The sequence below is a fragment of the Grammomys surdaster genome, unplaced genomic scaffold (assembly GCF_004785775.1).
Source record: "Grammomys surdaster isolate TR1022 unplaced genomic scaffold, NIH_TR_1.0 126039, whole genome shotgun sequence".
Classification (NCBI taxonomy): Eukaryota; Metazoa; Chordata; class Mammalia; order Rodentia; family Muridae; genus Grammomys; species Grammomys surdaster.
Genome location: NW_021620852.1, coordinates 1,200,271 through 1,225,439, shown reverse-complemented (window position 1 = coordinate 1,225,439; position 25,169 = coordinate 1,200,271). Strand labels below are relative to the sequence as shown.

The 25,169-nt window shown below is 39.1% G+C and overlaps 1 protein-coding gene across 4 annotated transcripts in view; it reads right to left on the bottom strand.

The window, feature by feature from the left end:
- Positions 1 to 23,184, bottom strand: part of Glrb (glycine receptor beta) — a 67,632-nt gene extending 44,448 nt beyond the window's left edge. For 2 of the 4 annotated variants that reach the window (XM_028754924.1, XM_028754927.1), the window contains exons 1-2: positions 23,038 to 23,184; positions 21,533 to 21,683 (exon numbers count right to left, since the gene is read on the bottom strand). In XM_028754924.1, the coding sequence (XP_028610757.1) occupies positions 21,533 to 21,654 (122 nt within the window). In that variant the 5' untranslated portion in view covers positions 21,655 to 21,683; positions 23,038 to 23,184. Of the gene's footprint in view, positions 1 to 18,556; positions 18,710 to 21,532; positions 21,684 to 23,037 lie in introns of those variants that run through there. The other 2 variants (XM_028754926.1, XM_028754925.1) reach the window with 2 other exon arrangements.
- Between the last annotated feature and the right edge of the window lie 1,985 nt (positions 23,185 to 25,169).

Genomic DNA, 25,169 nt, shown 5'->3' with positions numbered 1-25,169 from the left:
AAAGAATAACAAATAAAAAACAATGCTCTGAGAATATAATAAAAATGGACATACCTTTAGAGTAATAAGGAAATGAAAGACAAAAATAAATAAAATCAGACATGAAAGAAAAGACATTACCAGTGATGTCAAGGCAGGGAGAAAACTGATAAGAGATGATGAACCACTAGATACCCAGAGGTGGATTAACTCAGAACAAGTAGTAAAATTCTAGACACAGCCAACATTCTGACTTTCTCATGAAGAAACAAAAATCTGAACAGATCTTTAACTAGCAAGAGAATGAATTTGTTTTAAAATGCCCGGGAAGAGATGACTTCATGGGCAAATCCTACTAAACAGCTAAAAAACAAATTCAAGCCAGTACTTGTCAAAATCTGCCCAAACACTGAGAGGGGGAGCATCTCCAAGGACTTTATGAGGACACTGTGACCCTGATATTAAAGCCAGACAATATACCATAAAAAACCACAAGCCAATGCTCTTCATAACCAAGAATCCCTAACAACGACTAGGAAAACAGATTCAACAGCACCTTCAAAAGTCACATGCCTTGATCAAGTGGGGCTCATCTCTGAGAGCAAGGATAGCTCAGCCTTTGCAAATTAGTATTATACCTCACTCATTATAACAGAAATATAGATAAAACCCACATGATCATATCAATAGGTGCATAAAAATCATTTGAGATAATTTAACATTCCTGCTGGATTAACAATACTCAAGAAACTAGAGATAGAAGGAAAACCATTTCTATGTAATAGAGGCCATAGATCAGTGGGTCTCAACATTCCTAATACTCTTTAATATGTTTCCTCATGCTGTGGTGATCCCCATCAACCAGGAAATTATCTTCACTGCTACTTCATAACTGTAATGTTGCTACTGTTTTAAACTACAATGTAAATATTTGATATGCAGGCTATTTGATATGTGACCCTTGACCCAAAGTGGTCATGACACAGAACATGAGAGCCACTGCCATAGATTGAAAAGTCCACATCTAACATCACATTCCATAATGAAATCCTGGAAGCTGTTACACTAAGATCAAGAACAAAGATGTCATCTGTTACTACATTTACTGAACATATACCGAACGTCTTAGCCAGTTATTTGATGAGAAAAATGAATTCAAATTGCGTAAGTACATGCCTCAGTTTGCAGTAATACAGTTCTATCTGTAGAATTCCTTAGGGTCCATACAATGTCACACACTTGTGCAAACATCCTATTAGAACTGATAAAGTAGCACAGCAGGAAACAGTCTTAACTGAAAGAAATCATAAATATACTGTGGAATGGAAACTTGGATATTTATCCTATTTACAACAGCATCAAAAAATTACATATTTAGAAATAACCTTAGCGCTGACTAAGGTAATAAAATATTTGTACATTAATAACTGTAAAAAATTAATTAAAGAAACAAATAGAAAGATAGCCAAGTTAGTGGATTAGAAGACAGTACTGTTAAAATAAGCACACTCCTACCCATAGAGATTTAAGATGAAATGCAATTACCTAGCAAAATCCTCAAGATGGAGGCTTGGTTGCTAGCTCAGTTTATAGTGTTTTCCCAGCATACAAGAGACCTGGGTTCTGTTTCCAGCACTGCATAAATACGGCATGGTGGCATAACCCCCATCATCCTCAAACTTGTGAAGTAAAGACAGGGTATCTAAAGTCCACAGACATTACTGACTACACAGAAGAACAACATGGAGTACTGTCCTTATTTCTGACCTTATCTCTAAGACACAGAAGTTCAAAACCTGATGAAAATTATTACAGAAATAAAACCCAAACATTCAAAAATTCATAAGGAACCAAAAAAGAATGCACAATGAGAAGAAAATATTGCATTTGATAAATGGGGCTAAGAAAGCCAGGCATCTATGAGAAAAAGAAACTCAATGTTTATCTTCTGGCTCACACAAAGATCAAATCAAAATTCATTAAAGCCGTAAAGCATCTCTGGTTCTTGGACAAACAGCTAAGAGATGCAGTTTAAGAAAGAAAGGTCTGTGCTCATGGTTTCACAAGACCATGGTGTGAAGGGTGTGCAAAGTGATCTAGAAAGCGGAGAAAGAGAGGACATCTCGCAATGACCCATTTCCTCCCTCTGTTTCACCATTATTCCTTCAAGACACCTGGTGGTCTATGGGCTTGTGTTGCCCAGTAGAATAGCACCATCATTTAGTGAGTCCTGTCTGAAAACTCTTAGGGCAAAGGCATACCCAAAGATGATCTTTATAAAACGAACTAACTCTCAATCTAATGTAGTTAGCAATTGCAACTTAGCTTCAGAGACACAAGGCAATCAAACATTTTTAGAAAGATTGTGTTCTAAGAAAGTATACAATTTCCTAATTTAAAATACATTACAAACCAAAAGTTGTATTAATGAAATGGATTATGGTAAAGTGCATAAGATAGCCTGTAAGAGTTGGCTGATTTCCACTGTTATTAGCTATAGTATGAAAATTTGCACTGTAATTAATAGCTGCCTTTTAATTTCCTTTTTAAGACAGGGCTCTCCACAAAGAATATTTCACATTTCACATCCATTTTACAGAATGCTTCTCTTTTTGAAACTCTTCTGTAATTTGATATATGCCAACTTGAACCTTCTCTATCCATTATTCTCACTGCCAGCTAGAGAGTGGTGTGTGTATGTATTGTGTGTGTGTGTGTGTGTTTCAAATTCTTCTGAAATATTTAACAAAATTTCAGTAGTTAAAATGGTTGTAGGCTGATGCAACAGAAGGGAACCAGAAATAAATACAGCATATAGCCAACTGATCTTCAGTAAATCAGCCAAGAAGAATGCACAATGAGCAGAAAACATTGCATTTGATAAATGGGGTTAGGAAAGCCAGGCATCTATGAGAAAAAGGAAGAAACTCGATGTTTATCTTCTGGCTCACACAAAGATCAACTCAAAATTCGTTAAAGCCTTAAACAGAAGATCTCAAACTTCAAAAGAAAACAGAAGAGAAAGTCCTCATGACATTGCTCTTGGCAATGATTTCACAGACAGACACCAAAAGTGCAGGCTGCCTGAGGCAAAGCAGGGCAGAAGAAAGATCACAGAGCAAATGTGAGTCGTGAAACAACAAAGCCACTAGAAAACTAAGCCAAAACAGACGCATCCTCCTGACCTGAGAATAGAGAAAAATACTGTGCAGAATGGAAAGGCATCAACAATGAAAGAAACAGAAGAAATAAGTCAGCCTTTGTTTAAAAAAAAATAAAAGAGCTCTTCAGTGGAAGCTTATCAAAGACAACATACTTAAATGCTCACAAGGACATGGTTGCCAGGGAACTCATACACTCTTACAAAGATGCTAATGTAGACATTATGGAAACATGTTTGGAGGTTCCTTTAAAAAATTAAAAAAAATTGACTTATATGGTACAATATTTCCAACACATTTACTCAAGAGAAATAAAATAACTTTATCCAAGAGATATAATGAAATATTGGCAGCCCTCTCTATACTGCTGTACTATATATAGCAGCCAAGTAAGCATGTATATAGTATACGCATTATACATATACATAGTATCTATAATCTATGTATGTGATAGTATACTATTCATCTATAGGAAAGGAATGAATTCCTGTCTCCTGCATCAGTTTGGATGTAACTGGAGACCACTGTGGTATATGAAATATGCCAGGTATGTAAAGACCAGTGGCACACTATCTCAGTCATGTATAAGACCTGAGTAATACAGGAGTGATGTGCATTAAAACCTGAAAAGGACTCAGGGCTGAGCAACTGAAAGTTGGCTAAGGGGCATCGAAACTCAGGTGGAGAAGCCTTGTTTTCACCCTCTGCAGCACAACATGGCACTTGCTGCTTACAGAAACTTACAGTCTACTTCAGCATAACCAATAGAAAAGTTCCCAGTACAGAAAGATGACCAAGTGCCTTCTCATTTTCTGAATCGATCTTTGCATGCACACATCAAATTGTTCTGAACTATGTAAAGCTCTAAGCTACTGTCTCAGAAGATTAGACACAGAAAAAAAATTATGAAAACAACTCCTTCTGCTCATCAAATGACTGTGCTAAGAAAGCAAAGAGTCAGGCCTAGGGCGGTGGCTCAGAGGGGAACATGTGGAACAAGCATGAAGACCTGAGTTGAAATCCCCAGAACCCACATAAAGTCAGGTGCATGAGCACATACCTGTAACATCAGCACTCCTACACTGAGATAGCAGAAGAACACTGGAGAATTCCCAGAAGATGAGACTTGTACATAACTAGATGTCATTGATCTGTACTATAATTATGTCTGTGCTCTGCTGAATACCATAACTAGTCTCTAAAACAGCAAATGGCTTAACGAGACAGATGTTGGCATCACACTATATAGTCCAACCAAATCTGAAACTGGAAAGACAGAGCTGGCTGCTCTTCCAGAGGACTCGGTTTCACTCCCAATACTCACATGGTATCTCACAGTCACTTGTAACTCATTTCCCTAGATCGAATGCCCTTCCTAGACTCCTGAATATCTATGTGCACATACATATACAAAAAGAAAGGGCTCATACACATCAAACAAATATAAATAAATCATTGAAAAAAAGCAAGAGTCATTCATCATATAATCATATATTTTGCAAGCTAATATTTGTAATACACATGCAATTTATATTGTTCAGGAAAACACATTACATGAATGTCTATATTCAGCTCTTTGGCTAAGTAATAGGTATTGATTTCTTTTAAAAGCATGTGGTTGTCTATCCTGCTACATGTTGTTATGCAACATATCATTCAGAAATTTCCTAACTGTCCATCAAAGGCAAGCTTGTTCTCTCTTCTGACAGAAAAGAAGCAAAATTAGTAAACCAGGAATGGTGACAGGCTTGCAGTCCCAGCACTTCAGTGTAAGAGGTGAGACGATGGTGAGCCCAGCGAAGCCTAGGCTGTTTAACAGAGCCTGTTTTAACAACAGGGAGATACAGAAAAGACTTAGTGCCCCAAGGACTCTCATTCTGCACATTTTCCATCTATGTGTAAGGGAGGGGAGAGGAAGGGAGAGAAGAGGGGAATGGAATGGGGAAGAGGACAGGGGTAGAAGGAGGGGGAGGAGAAAAGAATAAGAGGAGAGGGCAGGAGAGGAAAAGAAAAAATAGAAAATCAATATATTGCTGACCTTTCTGTGAGTAAAGCAGGCCAGGCTGTCTGGACTGGAGGCCTGACTTACAGCTGGCATGCACTGTGGCTCCAGATTCTTGGTAGCTGCCTCTTTGAGCTTCTATGTAAATAGAGAAGATAACTACAGGAAACCAATTCACAAAAGGCCCACCTCAGGAATGAATTATGGCAGCACAAATAAAGAAGCTAGATTAGTAATGATGCTGTGAGACGGACAACTCTTCGGAGCCTATTTGTGTCACATGGAAAGGAAAAGAAAGCAATAACTGTTTGGAATGATAGACATCCACAATTTACTCTCAGCCACAAGAAAGTCATGGACATGGGATTTATTTAAGCAAATATGCTGAGTATTTCCTTTCTTATAAAAATGAATGCTATATATTCATGTATCTTCTTTCCCTCAAATCCCCACTCTGATTCTACTATTCTCCCAAAATTGATGAGACGAAGTTTTGAAAGGAAATATTTTCTCTGCCACTACAAGCCAATTTTTTGAAAGAAGTAAAGACTGGATATTGAGAAATGAATAATTTAAACTTCAAAGCTCCTTGAGTAAGTCACTCCAGGGACACCACAAATCATTTAGATAAAGGGGCTTTGTTCCTGTCCCGAACCCAGTGGCAAAGCCCAAGACCACCCTAACATCTAACCTGGTCTGTTTACCATGACCTTTCCACTTTCCCTTATGACAGATCTTATGGGCCAATAATCTGTTACCAGAGACAAAAACAAAACAAAACAACTCTGTCTTTTGAATGACTTTCTTCATTATAGCCCCACAGGCTAATGTGAACAGTGATGAGCAAACCCCAGTACCTGGCAGGAGCAGCAAATAGAGATGCTATTCTGAATACTAGATAACCTGCTTCCTTCCATCAAAGAAAAAGAAAACTAGCCATAATTCTGTCTCTGAATTATTGCTCAGCAATCAGTAACACCCTAGATTGGATAAGTTAAAGTCCACAGGACTTAGAAAGAAACTCTACCCCTCCCATCATATCCTAATTGTCTTGTGGATTAGCACTTCCTAGCATATATGATGAAATCTCCAGCAACTTTCCTGATAGTTTCAGTCACTTTCAGAGAATAAGAACTCCTTTCTGGCACTTTCTTACCACTCAGAATTGTCACTGCATATGCAACTTGTCTAGTCCTGGTCACAAAACTGTATGCTTGGTGAAAAACTCAAAACCTCCTCCGTCCCCAGCCAGGCCCTGAAACAAAGGCAGATAAGAGCATTGGCCCGATGCAGCCAGAGCCATAGGTCCCTCCATGTGTACTCTTTGGTTAGTGATCCAGTCCCCAGGAGCTCCTGGGGTGTCTGGCCAGTTCAGGGAGATGGGAGATGGGATAGGCGGTTCCAGAGGGGAGACCTGGAAAGGGGATAACATTTGAAATGTAAATAAAGAAAATATCCAAAAGAAGAAGGAGAAGGAAAAAAGAGCATTGGCCCTGGCATCATTGCTGGTTCACTGGGCTTGAACTTACTGATCTATACTTTCTTTGTGCCTTTCTCGGATACTGTCTTTGATATCTCTGTTTGTTTGCTTGATTGTTTTTTTGCTTGTTTTTGTTTTGTTTTGTTTTTCCTTGTACCAAGATTCTACTGTATAGTCCAGGCTGACCTGAAGCTTACAGCAATTCTTCTGCCTCAACTGCCAAGAAGAGGCTTTGGCTATTCTCCAGCTTCAGTTTCTATCTGCCCCAATTCTACTTCACATTGGTGCTATTGGACTCCAGTTCCCTCCTGGGTTTTTGTGGACAAAATTGCTTTTGTTGGCTTTTCTCTAAACTCCATGTTCCTTGTGCTTTTCAGCTGTCTTCACTCTCTTCTCCTTCCTATGATCTACATGTAAGTAACAGCAAATATTCAGTATTCTCTTTTCCAGCAGAAATTCTTGCCATCCCACACAGCCCACATCTCTATTCTATGGCCCAAAGCTTCAGCCACTGCTGCCTCTGGGTTCTTGGCAAGAATGGATAGCAGTCTAACATGAGCCTGCAAAACACCAGGGGCAGGCATGATTGATTCTCGATGTTCCTCTCCATGTTCCTCCAGAAGAAAAAGCACTTTCCTTACAGCTCCATCGTCACAGTGTGGAGATGCAGCTGCACTCAGGGTTTCCATGGATACTGTCTTCCTTGGTCTCCTCAGCCCTGACAAAGCCTGAATAGGAGATACTGAGCTAAGGTCACCAGGCCATGCTTCCTTTCTTAGTCCTCATTGCTTGCAGAAGAGGTCTGATTCCTAACATTCCTATGCAAGGGCTGAGAGCTATTGTTTTTTTCCTGGACATTAGGGCTTTAGCCAAAAACTTCAATTTTTTTATATACTCATTATTTTTTTGAAAATCCTCTAACTCCCCACTATGGCATTTCTAAAAGAAAATACAATGTTATATTATATTAAATACATAATTTATATTAATATAAATGGTGTAAAATATAATATACATAATTTATATTAATATAAATATAAATTTAAATGAAATATAAGTAATTGTATCAATACATTCAGGTATTATCATCATAGCTGAAGTTGAGTACTTTATAAAGGAAAGAAATTCATGTATCTCTCAGGTTTTGTGGTCCAAGAACAGAGTGCCAAGCATGTCAAGAAGCAGAGAAGGGCTCATCGCAAGGGAAGCCAAGCACAAAGTAGTCTTGTTTCTAGCAACTTGCTGTCCTGAGAGTGAACTCACTCTACACAAGTTGTCTTACTCACTTTCTAGAGGAACCTGGAATCAATCACCTTCCACCAAGTGAGATCTTTTAAATTACCACCACCTCAATTCTTCACACTAAGGACCAAGCCTAAGGCACCTAAATTTCTGGGAAGGAATGCTCAAGCAAAGGCTGCAATTAAGGTATTCCTTAATATCAAATAACCAGCAAACATTCTTGCATGCTGGATCTGGGCAGGACATCACCTGAGGACATGAACTCAAGATAAATGAGCACAGTTAGGCATAGACTTTAAAGCAAAAATTTAAGAATGTTCAAATGAACCAACATTTAAATCAAAAACATATAAAAAAATTAATAGCTTATAAATTAAAGTTCTTTGTTCAGAACAATACTTTAAACACAAACTGGTCATTTTCATAAGAAACAAAACAAAAAACCAAAACCCCTCCTAGATATCCAAATCTATTCATCACAGCTATGAACTGATGATGTAGGTACACATCAATGCAAAAACCACTAAGGAAAATGTATATATGAATATACCCGTGTGTGTTAGTGTATAGTATACATGTCCGGATGCCTACAGACACCAGAAGAGTACTGCATCCACTGATACTGCAGTAATAGATATTGCAGATGGTTGTGGGGTGCCTGATGTGGATGCTGATAACCAAACCTGCATCCTCAAGAAGAGCAGCAAGTTCTCTTAAACACTCAGTCATCTCTCCACTCTCTACCAACCAGCTTTCATGTAATAGAAAACAGGTATTGGAAAATGAATCCTGTAAAATTATGTACTCAGCAAGTAACATTCTGTTATTCTTCTTAAAAAGTTCAGTGAACTTTAAAGTCCATTAAAGACTTCAAGGAAACCCAGTAATTAAAATAAATAAGATATAAATATCAATGATGAAGAATTGTGTTTAAAAACCAGTACCAGAATGGATAATGAAGACACTCTGCCTGGACTGGATTACACCTCGGTGCAATGACAGACCTGTCTTCAGCTGGTGAAAGCTTAGAGAAAACCTGTGCTCATCTCTTAAGATCTGTTTTCTAATCTTCCAAATAACCAGGATGACCTCTGCTATACGTGGAATCATAAAAATGTTAGCCTGTACCAGCCTCACAATGAATCATGCAAGCAACATGACCAACTTCACTCTGTACACTTGGTACCCATTTCTCAGGAAGCTGCAATGGCATCACACCAGGCATTTACCTTCACATAGGAAAATACACCACAAACCCTGTCTCTAACATGGCCAGCTTCAAAGGCTACAAAGAAGGCTAAAGAAGGCTATGTCCAATAAAGTAAAGCAGATATTTTCCTGCAATTAAATTTTCTATTTTTCAAAATTAAGTAAAATTTCAAGGAGGTTAAGAATAATACTAAATATACAAAAATACTTTTTGAACTCTGCCTCAGATGTTCTGCGATCACAAGCTTTGGGCAGTACATGAGGATGGCTGTGCCCATTACTGGAGGAAAAAATGGAGATGTTTGACAGCCATTAAAGTCTGTTCCATTAAGAGACATTTGAAGTGATCTGTCCTCAGACAGGCAAAGTGCCTCTGGAGGAGAAGCTAATTTATTTCATATAAAAATTGCAGAAAATAATTTACTTCAGTTATCCTGAGAAATTCATTAATCCCTACTCAGTGCCTTTATTTACAGATCTGGTCAGTGAGGGGACATAAGACAAAACTGAAATGAACTCATGTCACTGGGAGCTCAGAGTTACTGTTCTCTTCTGAAGCGACTTATCCAGTTTTACTTGGGACTTGTAATCATTGGCATTTTATCTTTCGTACTGAATTTTGCACGAGTTACATGGCAGAGACACTGAACAATTTGTGACTTTTGGCTGAAAGTAATAAAATAGGAAGGGATGGGAAAAGTTAAGAAAAAGAAGCAAGGCAAACATCAGGAAGAAGTCACAGAATATATATCACAGTAAAGTGGAAGCTGAGTAGTTTACCCCAGAACAAGTTGCTGGCAATGCAGAGAAAATCTAGTAGGAGAAAAGGCTGGCCATAGCAGAGAAGTGAACATCTGTCTCTATTCCAAACATCAGAGATGCCTGCACATTAGAATAACAGTTCTTAAAGCTTGCTTTGCCTACTTGCAAACTGGCCACACCACAGTCAAAACGATTCTCAGAAAACCAGTAACACATTATTAGAGGTACCTCTTTTTTGAAAAAGTAATGAAAAGATAAAACACGGCTGTATTAGTTGCTAGTGACATATGTACATTTTCTAACACAAATTAGAATCTTAGAAGGACATTAGCTCTTCCCAATATTTATATCCTCCCTCCACTGACACAGAAAGGGACACTCAATGGCAGTGTCATTTGATGTTGTGTAATGACAGGATCAACTTCTGGACAACGTCCAAAGCAGGCAAGCAAGTATCTTCTAGCTGCTACTCTATGTTGTTATAAAATCATTTCTGGACAAAAGAGTCCATTCAATGTGCATGTTCGACCAATGAACTGCAATGAAACAGAACAAAATGTTCACTGATCTGATTGTAGGCTTCACATAAAAACCCCCTCTTAAGGAAATATCATTTGTTAACTTTGGCACAAGATTAAAGAACATTCAAAATTAGGAAAATCTATTTAAGTGTTCTTCCCTTTTCCAATTTCATGGGGTCATCTCTTCTTTGTGGTCAGCCAAATTAACATAGCATTGTGAAACTAATACAAACATGTATGGGATAGTGTAAACAAGGATTCTTCCATGATGTCAGCCCCCAAACTAACACACAGCAATGCACAGGAAAACGCTATTTTCACTCATTTTAAAGCAATACTTATGAAAATTTCATAAAGTAAGTCATTCTTGTTAATATTTAATGTCTACATTACATAAAATTGACGTTTTTGCTTGTTTGTTTGTTTAAGTGGGGATTAAAACCAAGACCTCACACAAATACTCTCCCACTGAGCAGTGCCCAATGCATTTACAGTGAAGTTCAGTAGAAAATGGAAAATGAATGGCTGGATATCACACAATAAACATACCTAGAGATGAAGATACAGGTACAACAGTTCCCAATGGTCACACACACAATCAGAACTTGGTACAGGTAAAATATGGGTGGGAAGGTCATGTAAGAGTCAAAAATGACTATCAGGAAAGTTCCAGTGGTTAAGGAGTCAGTGAAACTAATGTATCAGTAGTAGTTTGAAGGGTTAGGGAACAGACTCAGAGAAGGGAACTCTAGAAGCTAATCATGAAGCAAGGAAAAGACCCAGAGGTAAAAACGAGGGTGTACTGCAAAATGTAGAGAAAAGCACATGGTCCTTACCAAGTAATAGTGGTTTCAAGGAGATGTCTAGATTTATTTATGAGGAAGAAAATAATATTTGTCAAAAAGTAGAGTAGAGCTGGGTGTGTACACTAATAAATAAATGGCCAAAGGTGTTTCACTTCTTAAGATAATGTGAGGTTTTGTTAATTAAAGGGGGCCCACAAGAAGAAAACAGCAGAGTGGAAACAGCTCATTTTAGTTCAGGAAATACAACAATTAATAGAGGGAAAAGGTAACGAATTCTGTACAAGTCCCTTCAGTATGGTTTTAAGCCCTTAAGGATAAAAGAAATAAAAGATAAATACAATGGAGAGCGAGCTGCTTTCAGAGTGGAAGAGGTGGATCCCAGGGTCCCTTCACTAAGGGAGACTTTCTTCAAAGCCAAGAGCTGAGGAGGAAAAAAGGGAAAGGAAATGGCATCTCAGAGTAAAGAAAGAACAGACATTGGGAAGGTCTCAAATGTCTCCTCTACAGCAGCGGTTCTCAACCTTCTTAATGCTGTGACCTTTAATACAGTTCCTTGTGCTGTGACAACCCCCAACCATAAAAAATATTTTCTTTTCTTCTTCATAACTGTAATTCTGCTACTCTTATGAATTGTGGAGTAAATATCTGTAAAGGGGGCTGCCAACCCCAATGATTGACAATCACTGCTCTATAGCCAAAAATTAAAATGTCATGCTGGAACTGACCCAAGTATGAAGAAGGACTTAACTTGTGAAAATACGAGATACTGATAACATAAACAATTCCACTTTCACTTGCATTATTCTACTTTTAAATGCCTATATTTTGATATGTTAAATATCAAACTAGATCCACTTGTAACCAACTTATTTAATAAATCAAATTTTGTGTAGGCTTTAAAAAAATCAGGCTTCATTATTTTAAAACTGAGAAACAAAAATAATTAGAAAAACAAACGAACAAACAAAAAGAAAGTTAACCCTAACTAATACGTTTACAAAACCAATCATAAAAATATCGTAAGTCCGAGACTAATTTGCCTCAAGTAAACAGGTGAGTCATTGAATACAATCAAATTTTTACTATACATCTGATAAAACTGAAACCCAAATGGATTGGCTTAATGATCTTCAGTTGTGTGTCATGTTCTTCTTGCTATGACCTAATGTCTTGTCCAGCATGTGTGAAGAGACGTGCAAGGTGAATTCATCTAACCAATATCACGTCTAACTGCACTGTCATTAAACCATGGATGTGTCAAAAGATTAAGTCTGGATTTCCTATGTAATCACTTACATATTGGATTCAACTGTAATATCAATCATACTTGAAACTCTTAGGCACAAACTTTCAAATAACCATGTGCTAAAACTACATATAGCCACCTCCTTTCAACTGTTTGCAACGTAGATTATTAACCTACATACGATTTAACTAGAAAGTAAAGACCTCATCATATGAAGGATTTAGTTTAATCAACCACCAAAATATATGATGTGAAAGAGAAAGGATTCTGGGAAAGGAAAGATTCCAATATCAGTCCTAACCACAGGGTTATGAAAATGAATTTAAATAATATTAATATTCAAGGGATACTTGATTTTGGTTGTGTCTCTTCCTGTTTAAAAATCACTGTGGTGACAGAAAACAAACAAATAAATGAAAAAATATGCTAAAACAAATCCCCTTTTCTTTTTAGAGGCATCTATAGTATCCTTTAATTTACTTATATCTTCTGCATTTCCTCCCTTAGTCATGGCTCTATAATTTGGCTTATACAAAAGTAGTCTAATTTATTTCCTAAGATAAAGCCTTAATCAGAAGTTATTTATTTTTCTACTCTTTAATGAAAACAAACTGCAGTAAAACAAATCCAAGAAGACACAATAGACATTCACAACCAAACAAGTACGAATCGCGACCCTATGAACAAATTTCCACATAATTATAATTCTTGGAAATTATCGCAACAGGCATTTAGTACAGTATTATAGGTGAGTAAATCAGAAGATAGATACTTTTGTTTTTTCCAAAAGCTGAATTTGAATTGATTTCTAAGACATTAACTAGTCACCCTTCTACAGAATGTTGTTACGTCACAGAATTCCCACTCCTGACCAAAGCTGCTGACTATTTAAAAATTCTGTTAGGGCAAGGCAACATTTGCTTAGCTAAGTCCTAAAGAACTGGCAAAATCTGGATAAACAGAAAGTTATGTTTCTAAATGTAATAATAATAATAATAATAATAATAATAATAGCAAGGAAAGGTTAGGAAATGGGGCAGATCAACCTTTCTAAAACAAGATTGTAGCTGCACCCAAAGTCTGGAATATAAATTTGAAAGTCTCTTAAAATTTTGGATTAAAGAAAATGTGCTGGAAATTGTATTACTGACTGTAAGACTATTAAGAAGAGAATGAGAAGTGTATGCTGAGACATATAACAATAAGTCGAGTCCCTGGGAAAATACCATGACAAATCTGTTGACAATGCTGGCAAGAGGAGATGCATCGAAATGAAACCTGAATATGACGGTGGAGGAGATCATTTCAAAGGAAAGGTGCAGCTCCCATTTCAGCTTCACACCTGACTGACTGGAGTAATGGGGATGCCAGTTTTAAACACTGAAGGATTATTTGGAAGAACAAGATCATTAATTCAAGTGATTGCAAAATAACTGTATGCCAGCAAAGAGAAATTGCAAAATAGATAGTATGAAAATACATAACCAAACACTAGAAGAAGAAAGAAGAAAACCCTGGTCCAAGTGTACAATAATGACAGGACAGACAATCCCCAGGTGCATCCACTTTTTACATGAGTCATATCTTTTTCAGTCAGCCTCTCATCTTTGGCCAACATTTTCAACTTGAACATTCTATAAGTACAACTAAACACAACCTCAACTGGAACTAAGATCCATCTAGTCTGCTAATCAAAGCTAGATAAAAGAAACTAGAGAGACTAATGACTACCATAATAATTTGCATAAACATGATGGCTTTTGTTTTTCCTTGTGAATTTACCTCTCACCAATATCTACAACTGATGTGCATATATTCTAGCATTAAATGTTAAAAGAGACAAAACTCTCAGAGAAGGTATCAAGTGCATTTATATTTATACATAATAATTTAGGTTATAAGCAGAATTATAGAAATAACTCCCATTCTTTTCTAGTGTGGACACAAGAGCAAAAGTAAACCTGAGTTACTTACGTCATGATTCTAGCACTAGAGTGTCCAGGATTTGAGGACACTTAGAAGATATGCTAAATACAGGCTGATAAGATTGCACACCCGTACAAAAGCCACCTCAATTAGAACTTCATGTAAAACTCCTTAGAGGGAAGACATAGTACTGACCAGAAAAAGAAGAAAAGAAAGATTTTGTAAAAAGAAAAAAATTACTTAAACCAAAACTCTAAGAACAACACAGAGTGTTTCACAAGATGGTAGCAATCCTGCTGCATCCCGATACCAGACCTTGCTGATAGCAGAATTGAGCACCTGAGTACCTGAGTGTACTCAGCAATGCCCTGGGAGCAGGGAACCTGTGCCACTCATGTGCAGGGCCAAAATGGGTTGAGAAGGCAAGATGAGGCTCAGAAACTATACAAAACCCAGGTTCCAAGCTATTCAATTTCAAATCTCCTAACATAGGCCAGTCAAAGAAATTTCCCATGCCAGAGTGGCTCTAATGACAATACCTGCCAGTCCTGATACAGTCAATTATATTTCATCTGATCGCTAGTCAAAACTTTTTAAGTTGAAGCCAAAAGTCTCACTCCATATTTGTATCACGTTGATACAAATGAATGTGCATGCATATATGTATAGTGTTTTATTTAGATGTTTAAAGCGAAGTGTATGGGCACTTCTGCACTGTTTTACACAGTATTCCCTGGCTTTAAGCTAATGTCAAGCCGTAAAGCCTAGTTTTTTATTTACATCACAGATTTTCAAACACTTCCAAACAACTTTCAATTATCTCAGTTCCTTTTGCACTTCCTAGTATGAAAAGATCTTAATTGCTTCTTCTATTATTTCCCTGTCCTGGGAATACTGTGTAAAACAGTGCAGAAGTGCCCATACACTTCGCTTTAAACATCTAAATAAAACACTATACATCTATACATGCACATTCATTTGTATCAACATGATGACATAATCAAACATTTTCCAAATATTCTACGAACTATACTTGCACAAGTAGTAGATGAACCAATTTTCCTATCTCATTACACTTTTGTCTATCACTTTACTTTTATTTTGTGGCTACTATCATAAAAAATGGGTTTCATTAAGACATTTTCCTATCTGTATATCATTGTGTTCCATTTATATTTATATTCATCCAAGTATTCATTCTGGTCAGCCACTCTATACTCCTGCAAGACAGGCCCACTTCACTTGTCCTGCCATCAATACATATATATATATATATATATATATATATTCATATATATTCATATATATTCATATGTATATATGGATAGAGTCTAACCCATATATATACACACACTGTATTCATACATATATGTATTTATGAATATAAATATACATATACTACATATATACTGCATATGCAATATATATATATATATATATATTACATATGATATTCAATATGCAATTCTTATCTTCTCTTAATTCAGGGTTATACTGGATTCCAATTCTATCTCACATTACCTTTTCCAATGTTACAAATTTCAGTTTGTGAGTTTTTATTTTCTTTATTATTTTCATTTAATCACTGATAAAATGTTGAATATGATGAAGCCAAAATTATACTGCCAAACATAACCCAGGGTAAAAATATTCCACTCATTAGCATAGTTGTGATTAAATCTAGTTGGCCATATGCTGAGACCGTATCAACTGAATCCAAACATAATAGAAGCAGTAAGAAACAGACAAAGGCATTTAGATTCCCCTTCACTTATTAAAGAAATTTTCACCTGATATATATTTTGTGCCATCTGTTGTTCCCTAGTAATGAGTCAAGTAAGTATGGTTCTCTCATGAGTTTACAAAGAACTGGAGAAGCTCCAGGAACAATCATGACCATGGAAGTCAAGAAGAGGGTTGTACAAATGGAGAAGGTGTCAAAATCCGACTGTCAAAATGAGAAAAGAGAATGGGATTTGCTTCACTAAAGCATAGCACCAGTCACACACACACACACATACACACACACACACATTTCTCAGTAGAGGTCATGATTTTATATTTGGGTTGACTTTTACTTCATTGTGGAACTGTCAGTTCAGCAACCTACAGATTGGGAAAAAAATGTTCAATAACCCCACATTCAATACAGGGCTAATATCCAGAATATATAAAGAATTCAAGAAGCTAACCACCAAAACCACAAACAATCCAATCAAAAAAAATGGGCAATAAAACTAAACAAAAAATTCACAACAGAAGAATCTCAAATGGCTGAGAAGCACTTAAAGAAATGTTCAAAGTCTTTAGTGGTCAGGGAAATGTAAATCAAAATGACCCTGAGATTCTACCTGACACCAATCAGAATGGCTAAGATTAAAAATTCAGGTGACAACACATGTTGGTGAGGATGTGGAGAAAGAAGAACACTCCTCCATTACTGGTGGGATTGTAAACTGGTACAGGCACTCTGGAAACCTGGAGGTTCTTCAGAAAATTGGAAATAGATCTTCTTGAAGACCCAGGCTTACCATTCTTGGGCAAATACCCAAAAGATGCCCTACCATACCACAGGGGCACATGTTCTATTATGTTCATAGTGTCCTTGTCTATGTCCAGCCAGAAGCTGGAAACAATCCAGATGTCTCACAATGGAAAACATGATCAAGTATTGGGGGGAAACAGGACTGAAGTCTTGAGGGCTAGCAGAAAGAATGGAAGCAGACAGTCTCATGAGGTAGAATGTGGCAGGGTGGGGGGACCCTCTAAAATGTACGGAGACCAGGAAGGTGAGAGACTCTCAGAATTCAAAGGGACCTTGAATGAAGTGCTTTACAGTGGGGAGGGGAAACCTGTAGAGTCTACCTCCAGTAAAGGGACAGGGCATCAAGTGGAAGGATAGAGTTGCCATCCCACAATCAAAAGCTCTAACCCAGAATTGTTCCTGTCTGAAGGAACTGCAGGGACAAAAATGGAGAAGAGCCTGAGAGAAAGGAGGTCCAGTGACAGGTCCAAACTGGAATCCAGCTAGCTCAAGGGGAGGCCCAGGGGCCTGACACTGTTACAGATACTGTGGTGTGCTTCTGAACAGGAGCCTAGCCTGGCTGCCTTCTGAGAGACCCAACAAGCAGCTAAATGAGTCAGATGTAGATACTAGCACCCAAGCAATGTAAGAAAGCCAGGGACCCCTGTGGTTGAACTGGGGAAAAGTTGGAAGAAGCTGAGGAGAAAGGCAGCCCCATGGGAAGAGCAGTAGTCTGAACTAACCTGGACCCACAAGATATCTCAGACACTAAACTACCAACCAGGCAGCATACACCAGCTTATATGAGACCCCTGACACATATACAGCAAAGTACTGCCTGGTCTGGCCTCAGTGAGAGAAGATACATCTAACCCTCTAGAGACATGAGGCCTCAGGGAGTGGAGAGGTCGGGTGGGATGGGGGTTGAGGGGTTGGGGATATCCTCTTGGATACTTGGGGGGAGGGGGAGGAGGTATGTGATGGGGAGCTGTCGGGGCAGGAGGGTGGACCAAGAGGCAGATTAAGACTGGAATGTAAGAAAGGATTAAATAATTTTTAAAAACTGCTGAATGAAGAGGATGCATGCAGCAATGTTTGTAAAGTTCTAGGCAGACAGACTGAGGCTTACAGACTGCGGCTTACAAACTGAGACTTAGTAGTGAACAGGTGATAGTTATTGCTGTGAATTTCGAGCAAAAGCCTTGAGGTGGGAGTTAACTAACATAGCCAGAGAGCACTGGTGCTTTAACTATTGAGAAGAACTCTGGTGGAGATGGGAAAGAGAGAGCAGGTGTGCACTGGGTGAGCCACAGACCGGGATGGAGAGGATACTGATGAAGATGTTGGACTCTAGCCATCAAAAATCTTCTGTGTAGAGACAAGAAATGACAGCCATATCCAAAAAGTCATGGAATTTCTGCAAGGCATCTCAATATTGGAATGACTTCATTTAGAACCAAAATGTAAGGGGAAAATACCAAAACAATAACAAAACAGAAACAAAATAACAACAAAAACTCTAGAGTCGCTGTGGAGCAGAAATACCCATGGGAAAAAAAAAGAAGAAATGGTGGAGAAGTTAAAACAAGCTGTATTATAGATTGTAAGAAAGATAATTCAAACAATGCCTGTAAAGAGGTGAGATTAGAGACACTCCAGAGGTGCTCAAAAAGCTGCTGAGCTGCTGAATCTTGGTGCCTGCTGAATTTGAGATGCTGATATAGAAAGGGTAGGACAAGGGTGATCCAAGGACTGCAGAGGAGGTGGTGTGGTCATTTGTTGGCACCTTTGCCACTGTGTTAGGAGTGGTGTAGAGGAGTTCTGAGAGTACTTTCCACATGGTGAGTTGAGCTTTGGGCCTCGATAGAATAGTTAGGATGGAGGGTGTTGTCCTCTACCCAGCTCTGAACTAGACATGAAGTCTGGGGAATTTATGTTATGTTATATGTATAGTGGGTGAGTGCAGCTATATGCATGGGTTTAGGTGAAATCTTACCAGCAGGATGGAAAATCACACAGAGCCATCTCTCTGGCCCCTGTCCTGTATTTTAATATGTGCATTCTCATAACAGAGGAGGAATAAAACTACTGTTCTAGTGGAAAAGAAAATAGTTAATTCTTGTTCACTACAAATATACTGGGTAGGCTCGAATGGCTTATCAACGTTACTCCTGAAGTGTTTAAATAAACAGAAGCTTGCCACGCAAGAATCTCATGATATGAAGTATTAATTTTCTACCCTCAATTTCTGAGATTTCTAATTACAACTCTGCTAATCAATACACCTAATAAATTTACACAAAATTAATAGTTTAGATTTCTAAAGTACAAATAACCACATAAGATTACTTACAGCACATTACATGGCTGAGATTCTAACCTGAGTTTTTAAGAGAACTTTAATATAATAGACCAAATTCTGGCAAGAGAAACCATTTCTGAATTTCTTAAGCTCTTAGCATTAAGGCTGATTTTCATTTATTTTACTTTAGTTCTGCTGTTTTAGGTTAGATATCACTATATAAACCAGAATTGCTTTAAATTCTCCTATCAAGTGCTGAGACTATAGAATTATATTCCTATGGCAAGAGATAATATTTATAAAATGAATCCAACACAAAAATATACAAGTGTAATTTACAAGGGCAAATTTATCTGTCTGTGTGTCTTTCTGTCTATTTATTTTAATGATCATGTACGCATGTGTCACAGCAAGCATGTGGTTGTCGGGTGACCTCTGTAGAAACTGTTTCTCTCCTTCCAATGTATGGGTTCCAGTGACCAAACTCAGCAGAACATGTTTACCTGATGAGTTATAATCTCAGCCCTAGTTACATGTCAATAAGGTAGACGTTTGATTGGATTACTACAACTATCAATGAAACTTTACTTAGTCTCATAAAAAAATAAAATAAATTTAAGACTATGGTAGAAACTAGCAAAGATGGATTTTCAACTCATTATATAACATGTGAAGTACTGTGACAAGAGCTCAACAGGTATAGATGGCACCTTATGAAACTTCATAATATTCATATCCTCCAAGGGAAACTTTTTATTATCTTACCTCATTTTTAAAAATCTGTTTTAAGTAACTAGACACACCATATATATTGACCATTTATATACTTTGGACAATTTGATAGTGTAGTCTTGAAAAAGAGCAAGTATCCTCTAACTACTATTGTAAGGTAAATGGAGGCAACAAGATTTTCTGTTGTGATGTCTAAACAAAATGATTTTTGATGCAGGAAGTATGGTAGGGGCTTGACTGGAAGGTAATAACCAGAACACCACTAACTTGGAAAAACAGCATGACTGGCCCACAATAGCCTGACCCCATCCTCACTACACGAGGCTACCACAACTACAAGGCATATACCAGCTTGTATCAACAAAGAATATTTCGAACTTGAAAATGTGTCTTTCACATGAGGAGAAGGCTCAACATCATCTCGAGTGCTGACCTCTTGATTAGGACACAAAACTGGTAACACTGAGGAGTTCTGATGTCAGCACATGGTAGATATGGGCCTGCCCCTCACTCCTCAGCAGTTACCCAAGGGTGCAGAGGCCAAGGAAGTACATGCATGCACATGATTCAAGGCTACCCTACATTTCATCCTGATAAGACTGCTAAATAGGTTGGCTGTGAATGGTAACATTAGGAGATGCCTCTGGACATGACAGGAGACTTACTGAATGCTAGACATTAGTCTCCATGACACTGCCTTCAGACTTTTAAGTCTTTCACATCTCTACAGTATCAACTGCAATGTATCCAGTCTAACATCATTGATTTACAAACTTTTTCTTCCTAAAAGACACTTTATGTTTCTTACAGACATTTATAAAGCTTCAATGGTTCACCTGTAAAGTTATGATGCTGGAATAAAATGTTCTCTGCGGTCAATATAATTTCTCGACAATAAGTGAAAAATGGCTTATAACAGCAAAGTAACTACATGTGTTGTGTTATGACCTAAAATCACATTATAATCCTTAGAAGTCATTATATAGTGCTTATCTGCTATAACAGTTGGATATCTCCAGCTTTTATTGCCCAGTAATATTAACCCTTCTTAGAAAAGATCCCAGGCTGATAAACTTTGACTTTTGGGAGACAGTAGTTGGATTTTTTTTAACAAAAGTAATTCTATATTTTATCACACACTTTTTGAGGGATACACTAAATTCTTTTTGTAAGTCCTTTACAAAAAAAATACTTCAGAATAAATGTTATGTACCATGCAAATTTACTTCCACTGTGTATACTAATGCAAATATAATAAGACCTCAAGATATCACTTATCTGGTTCTTAATGAGTCTCATTTCAGATTATTTTTAAATCTACTTTTTGAACTAGTATTTGCTCAAAGCATGGACCAACAGCATCCAATTAAAGTTGCATATCTGGCAGAAGAAAGCTATAACAGCTTGTCTCACTTTTGTAATTGATATGTAAAGGTGTGTGTACAATGCCTCCTTTACCACCAGGAAGCCATCATCATGTTTCAAACCTCTGTCTACTCCAACGTCTTGCAAGCAGGACACAATACATGCATGACTGGATGCAAAAAGTGTTGTGGGCGGGCATTTTAATAACCAGTCTGGTTTTCTAACAAAAGCAGCCACATTGCTCTGCAGAAGGATATAAGATGTGAGGAACATACGATGGGCACAAATACTGCTTCTTTTTCCCTTTCCCTTTCTTGGAAGACTTTTCTTTAGAACAAGCGTCTTCAAACAACAAGGATATTAAAATAAAAAAGGAGATGGCCAATGAAATCTTCATCTTGAAAATGGAAGTTTCAGCAGCTCAGTCTACAAGAGAAAACAAGAAGGTGTTCACACTTAGGGAGCATGTGACAAACCTGTGACTTCTCTTTAAGGAGCTTCACCATGGCTACCCAACTGGCAAGCATATCTCAAATCCTACATCACTGAACGTTTAAGTGTCCTTTATATAGCAAAAAAGCCTCTTTAAAGTCATGGTGAAACTCAGTTCAAATAAACATAAGGAGAAAACACGATTCCAGTAATAGACAATTGGTGAATGCACCGTTTCTGAGTCTGGGATTATATGAAGTTAAAATTTGGCATTTAAATGCCAAACAAAATAGGTTCGGACAGATACCTATAAGGATGCTTAACACACTGTTAAAATGGTTCACTCTGGCTAGAATATGTGATGTCAAATTTTAAAATCTATGTTGTATGGATTTTTATGCATTTTACTAACGCACTTAATTCAAAGTAAAGCAATAAACAGATACAAGAAGATTGTCATAAAACAGCTTCACACTCTAAACCCACTGCTTGTAAAATATTATTAAATTTGCATGCTGCTTTCTACCCTGAAAATGCCAGGTAGTAAGTTGGCTTGTTAGTTTTTCCATTCATGTGGGAACTCCTGTACCAGTCATCATCAAAAAGATAGTTCTGAGTAATAGTAAGGAAACAAAACTCAAGTGGGCTTCAGATAATGTTCCTACCTTCAAATTAACATCACTGCCTATACCCAGAAGAGTACAACAAACAATAAAGCAAACCCTCAAGCATTTACTGACAGCAAAACAGTTAAAAAAAAACAAAAAACAAAAAACAAAACAAAACAAAAACTCTTCTACTTGCTTCATTTTCAGACCATAAAATTGTTTTCTGCAATCTGAGACCTAAACACTCAATTGCCATCCCACTCTTGTATCTGCAACGCCAGTGTCCTGTTTTTACCCGCCCCCTCTTCTCAGGTTTACCCCATATTTATCCTCTACACCCCCAAAGCAGGCCCAAAGGGCATGGCACTAGGTCCTTCACCCACAGCCATCTCTACCCCTGGGGATGAGTTCCAGCACTGCAGTAGGGCTGACCCCTTGGCTCGCAGCCCCCTGTCCTCCTGGAGCGATGCTGGCCGCTACAGCTGGGCTCCCACAACCCTTGTCCTCAAGGCTCGGTGGTTTTCCAGACTGGCTGGCCGCTGCAGGGCCAGGTGAGCCTCCCCACAGCACCCCAGGGCCCTCCGCGCCTCTGGTCCCCAAACCCCGTCCCCGTTCCCCGCGGGCATCGGACACCGCGTCTTGCATGGAGCCCGCCTCGGGCCCCAGCTCGTCCCGCTCGGCCCCGCCGCAGTGCGCAGAGCCGGAGCCTGCGCCGCGCGGAGCTCGCCGCCAGGCCTTACCGCACGCGCCCCGCAGCCCTCCACCGAGGTGACGGCGGCGCAGGTGGCGGGCGCAGAGGCAGCTGCGACCCGCGAGTCCCGCTGCCGCCCGCGCATCCGCCGACACAGCCACTGCCGCCGCCGAGCTTGACGCGCCTGCTCCGCCCCCGAGCGTGCGCCGTGGCGCGCCGCGGACAACTGCGGGGACCGCGGGCGGAGGTCGGCACCGAGAGGGATGAGACACCGCTCGGTGATGGTGGGGAGGAGGGCAAGGGAGGGGAAAGGGACGTTAGGAATCTTTGCGGGGGCATCATCGCTGGACCCCAGCGGGGGACTGTTAGGAGAAAAAAGAGCTAAAATAAAGGAGCAGGGCTCAAGGAGAGGCTTGTGACACTAACTACATGATATGGGACAGCAGTTGGCCTTCCTGAACAGAACTGGACCAGGTTCCTGTGGTTTCATCATCTCCTTCTCTTGCTGGCTTCTAACTTAATGTCAGAAAGATAATTCCAATTTCTGAAGCTTGACCTTTCTATGCAAGTTTCATCTGGTCGGAATCACTAGAGTAGTATAGGGCAAGGAAGGCAGCTCCTGACATTGGTTGCACAGTTGACATCGTGCACAACAGGGCCCCTTCATTCACCTGGCTCACACTGTCTCCACTGACCCTCAGCGTGTCTGGACAATTGCACCTCCTTCTCAATTTTATAGATGGCAAAATTGAAATTCATGCCAATAAGAGATCCACTTGGAGGTTACAGGTCTAAGAAGGGATTTAGCAGAAACACACAGTGGTTTTGCACGATGGTGCCAGTTAGTTTTTGCCTTTTGGTACTAAACTACTCTAGCTTTCATTTCCATAGTTAAGAAACAACTTCGTTTTAAACGTAAGCACCCTGCCCAATCCTGTAAGAGCCCACAGGAGATCCCTTCCCTTCATTCAACTTCCCTGCTTGTGGGGAAAGTTGATTCCCCTTGCTGCTGTCCTAATAAGTGCAGTTTTGTCTGCTGAGGTCAGACTGTGTGCTTTGGATGTAGGGCTCCTTGATTAAAGACAAGGTTTATGCTCTCCCTCCTCTCCCTCTCTCTCTTCTCTCTCCCCCTCCCCACCATACTCTCCCCTCCCCCTCCTTCTCCCTCTCCCTCTTTATCTTGAAATATGAATCTCCCTATGTATGAAGCCCAGGCTGCCTGGCTTCGAAGTCACGATGGTCTTGCTTTCATCAGGCTACTACTGATGGAATATAATTAGACCTGTGTCCCCATGCCCACCTGATAGCAACTCTTAAGGGAAGCCTATCTGAACCCAAGTGAGCGTGGCCCAGCATTGTGTGTGGAAGGGCAGATGTGTTCCCTAATTCATGTGTAGGCCTGTAACATGTGGAAGAGGAACATCAGCTCCACAGAGCTTTCTGCTTCACAAGAGCAGCGATAACTAGAAAGCAATCATTATTTATGTTGCTAAGTCATGGCTGTCTTGTTTAAAGGCTTCACTAAATAGAACAGCACACCTTAAATTGTATCAAAAGATGGCCATGCATTTTAAAGGCTTATAAAAGATGTAAAGGCTTACTACACACATTGTATACCACAGAACATTTGGAGATGAGATCATATAAGGAATAAGAAGTGAGTGTTGAAACTGAGTAAACCTGAGTTTTACTCAGCAGACTCTGAGTAATGAAACTGATTCAGCTCTTACCTAGTCATATTTGGACCTATGCTCAAAATCTCCACAACTAGTTCAGTTTTCCTGCTAAAATGTGTGAATGCACACATATACGAAGTATTATAAAAAGCAGGCCCGAGCTTCAGGAAACTAGAAGTCCTGCTGCTTAAATGGCCTTGCTCCTGTTCCTCAGCTGTTAGGGGTCAGGCACTTCCATAACTCAGGGAGAACTGCTTGTGGAGACACTTCTCAAGGTACACTGCTCTCTCGGCCTGAGGAAGCAGTCCCCCCAAACACAGGAAAGACGATCACAAATTTCTCAAGACTGTCTTACCCTGCACGTGAAACCCTTCACGGCTCCATCAGCTTCCTTTGCTGAAGCACCCTGCCCATGCCTGTAAGAGTCCATGGGAGCTCCCTCCCCTTCACACCACTTTCCTTCCTGTGAGGAAAGTTGATGCCCCTTGCTGCTGCCCTAATAAGT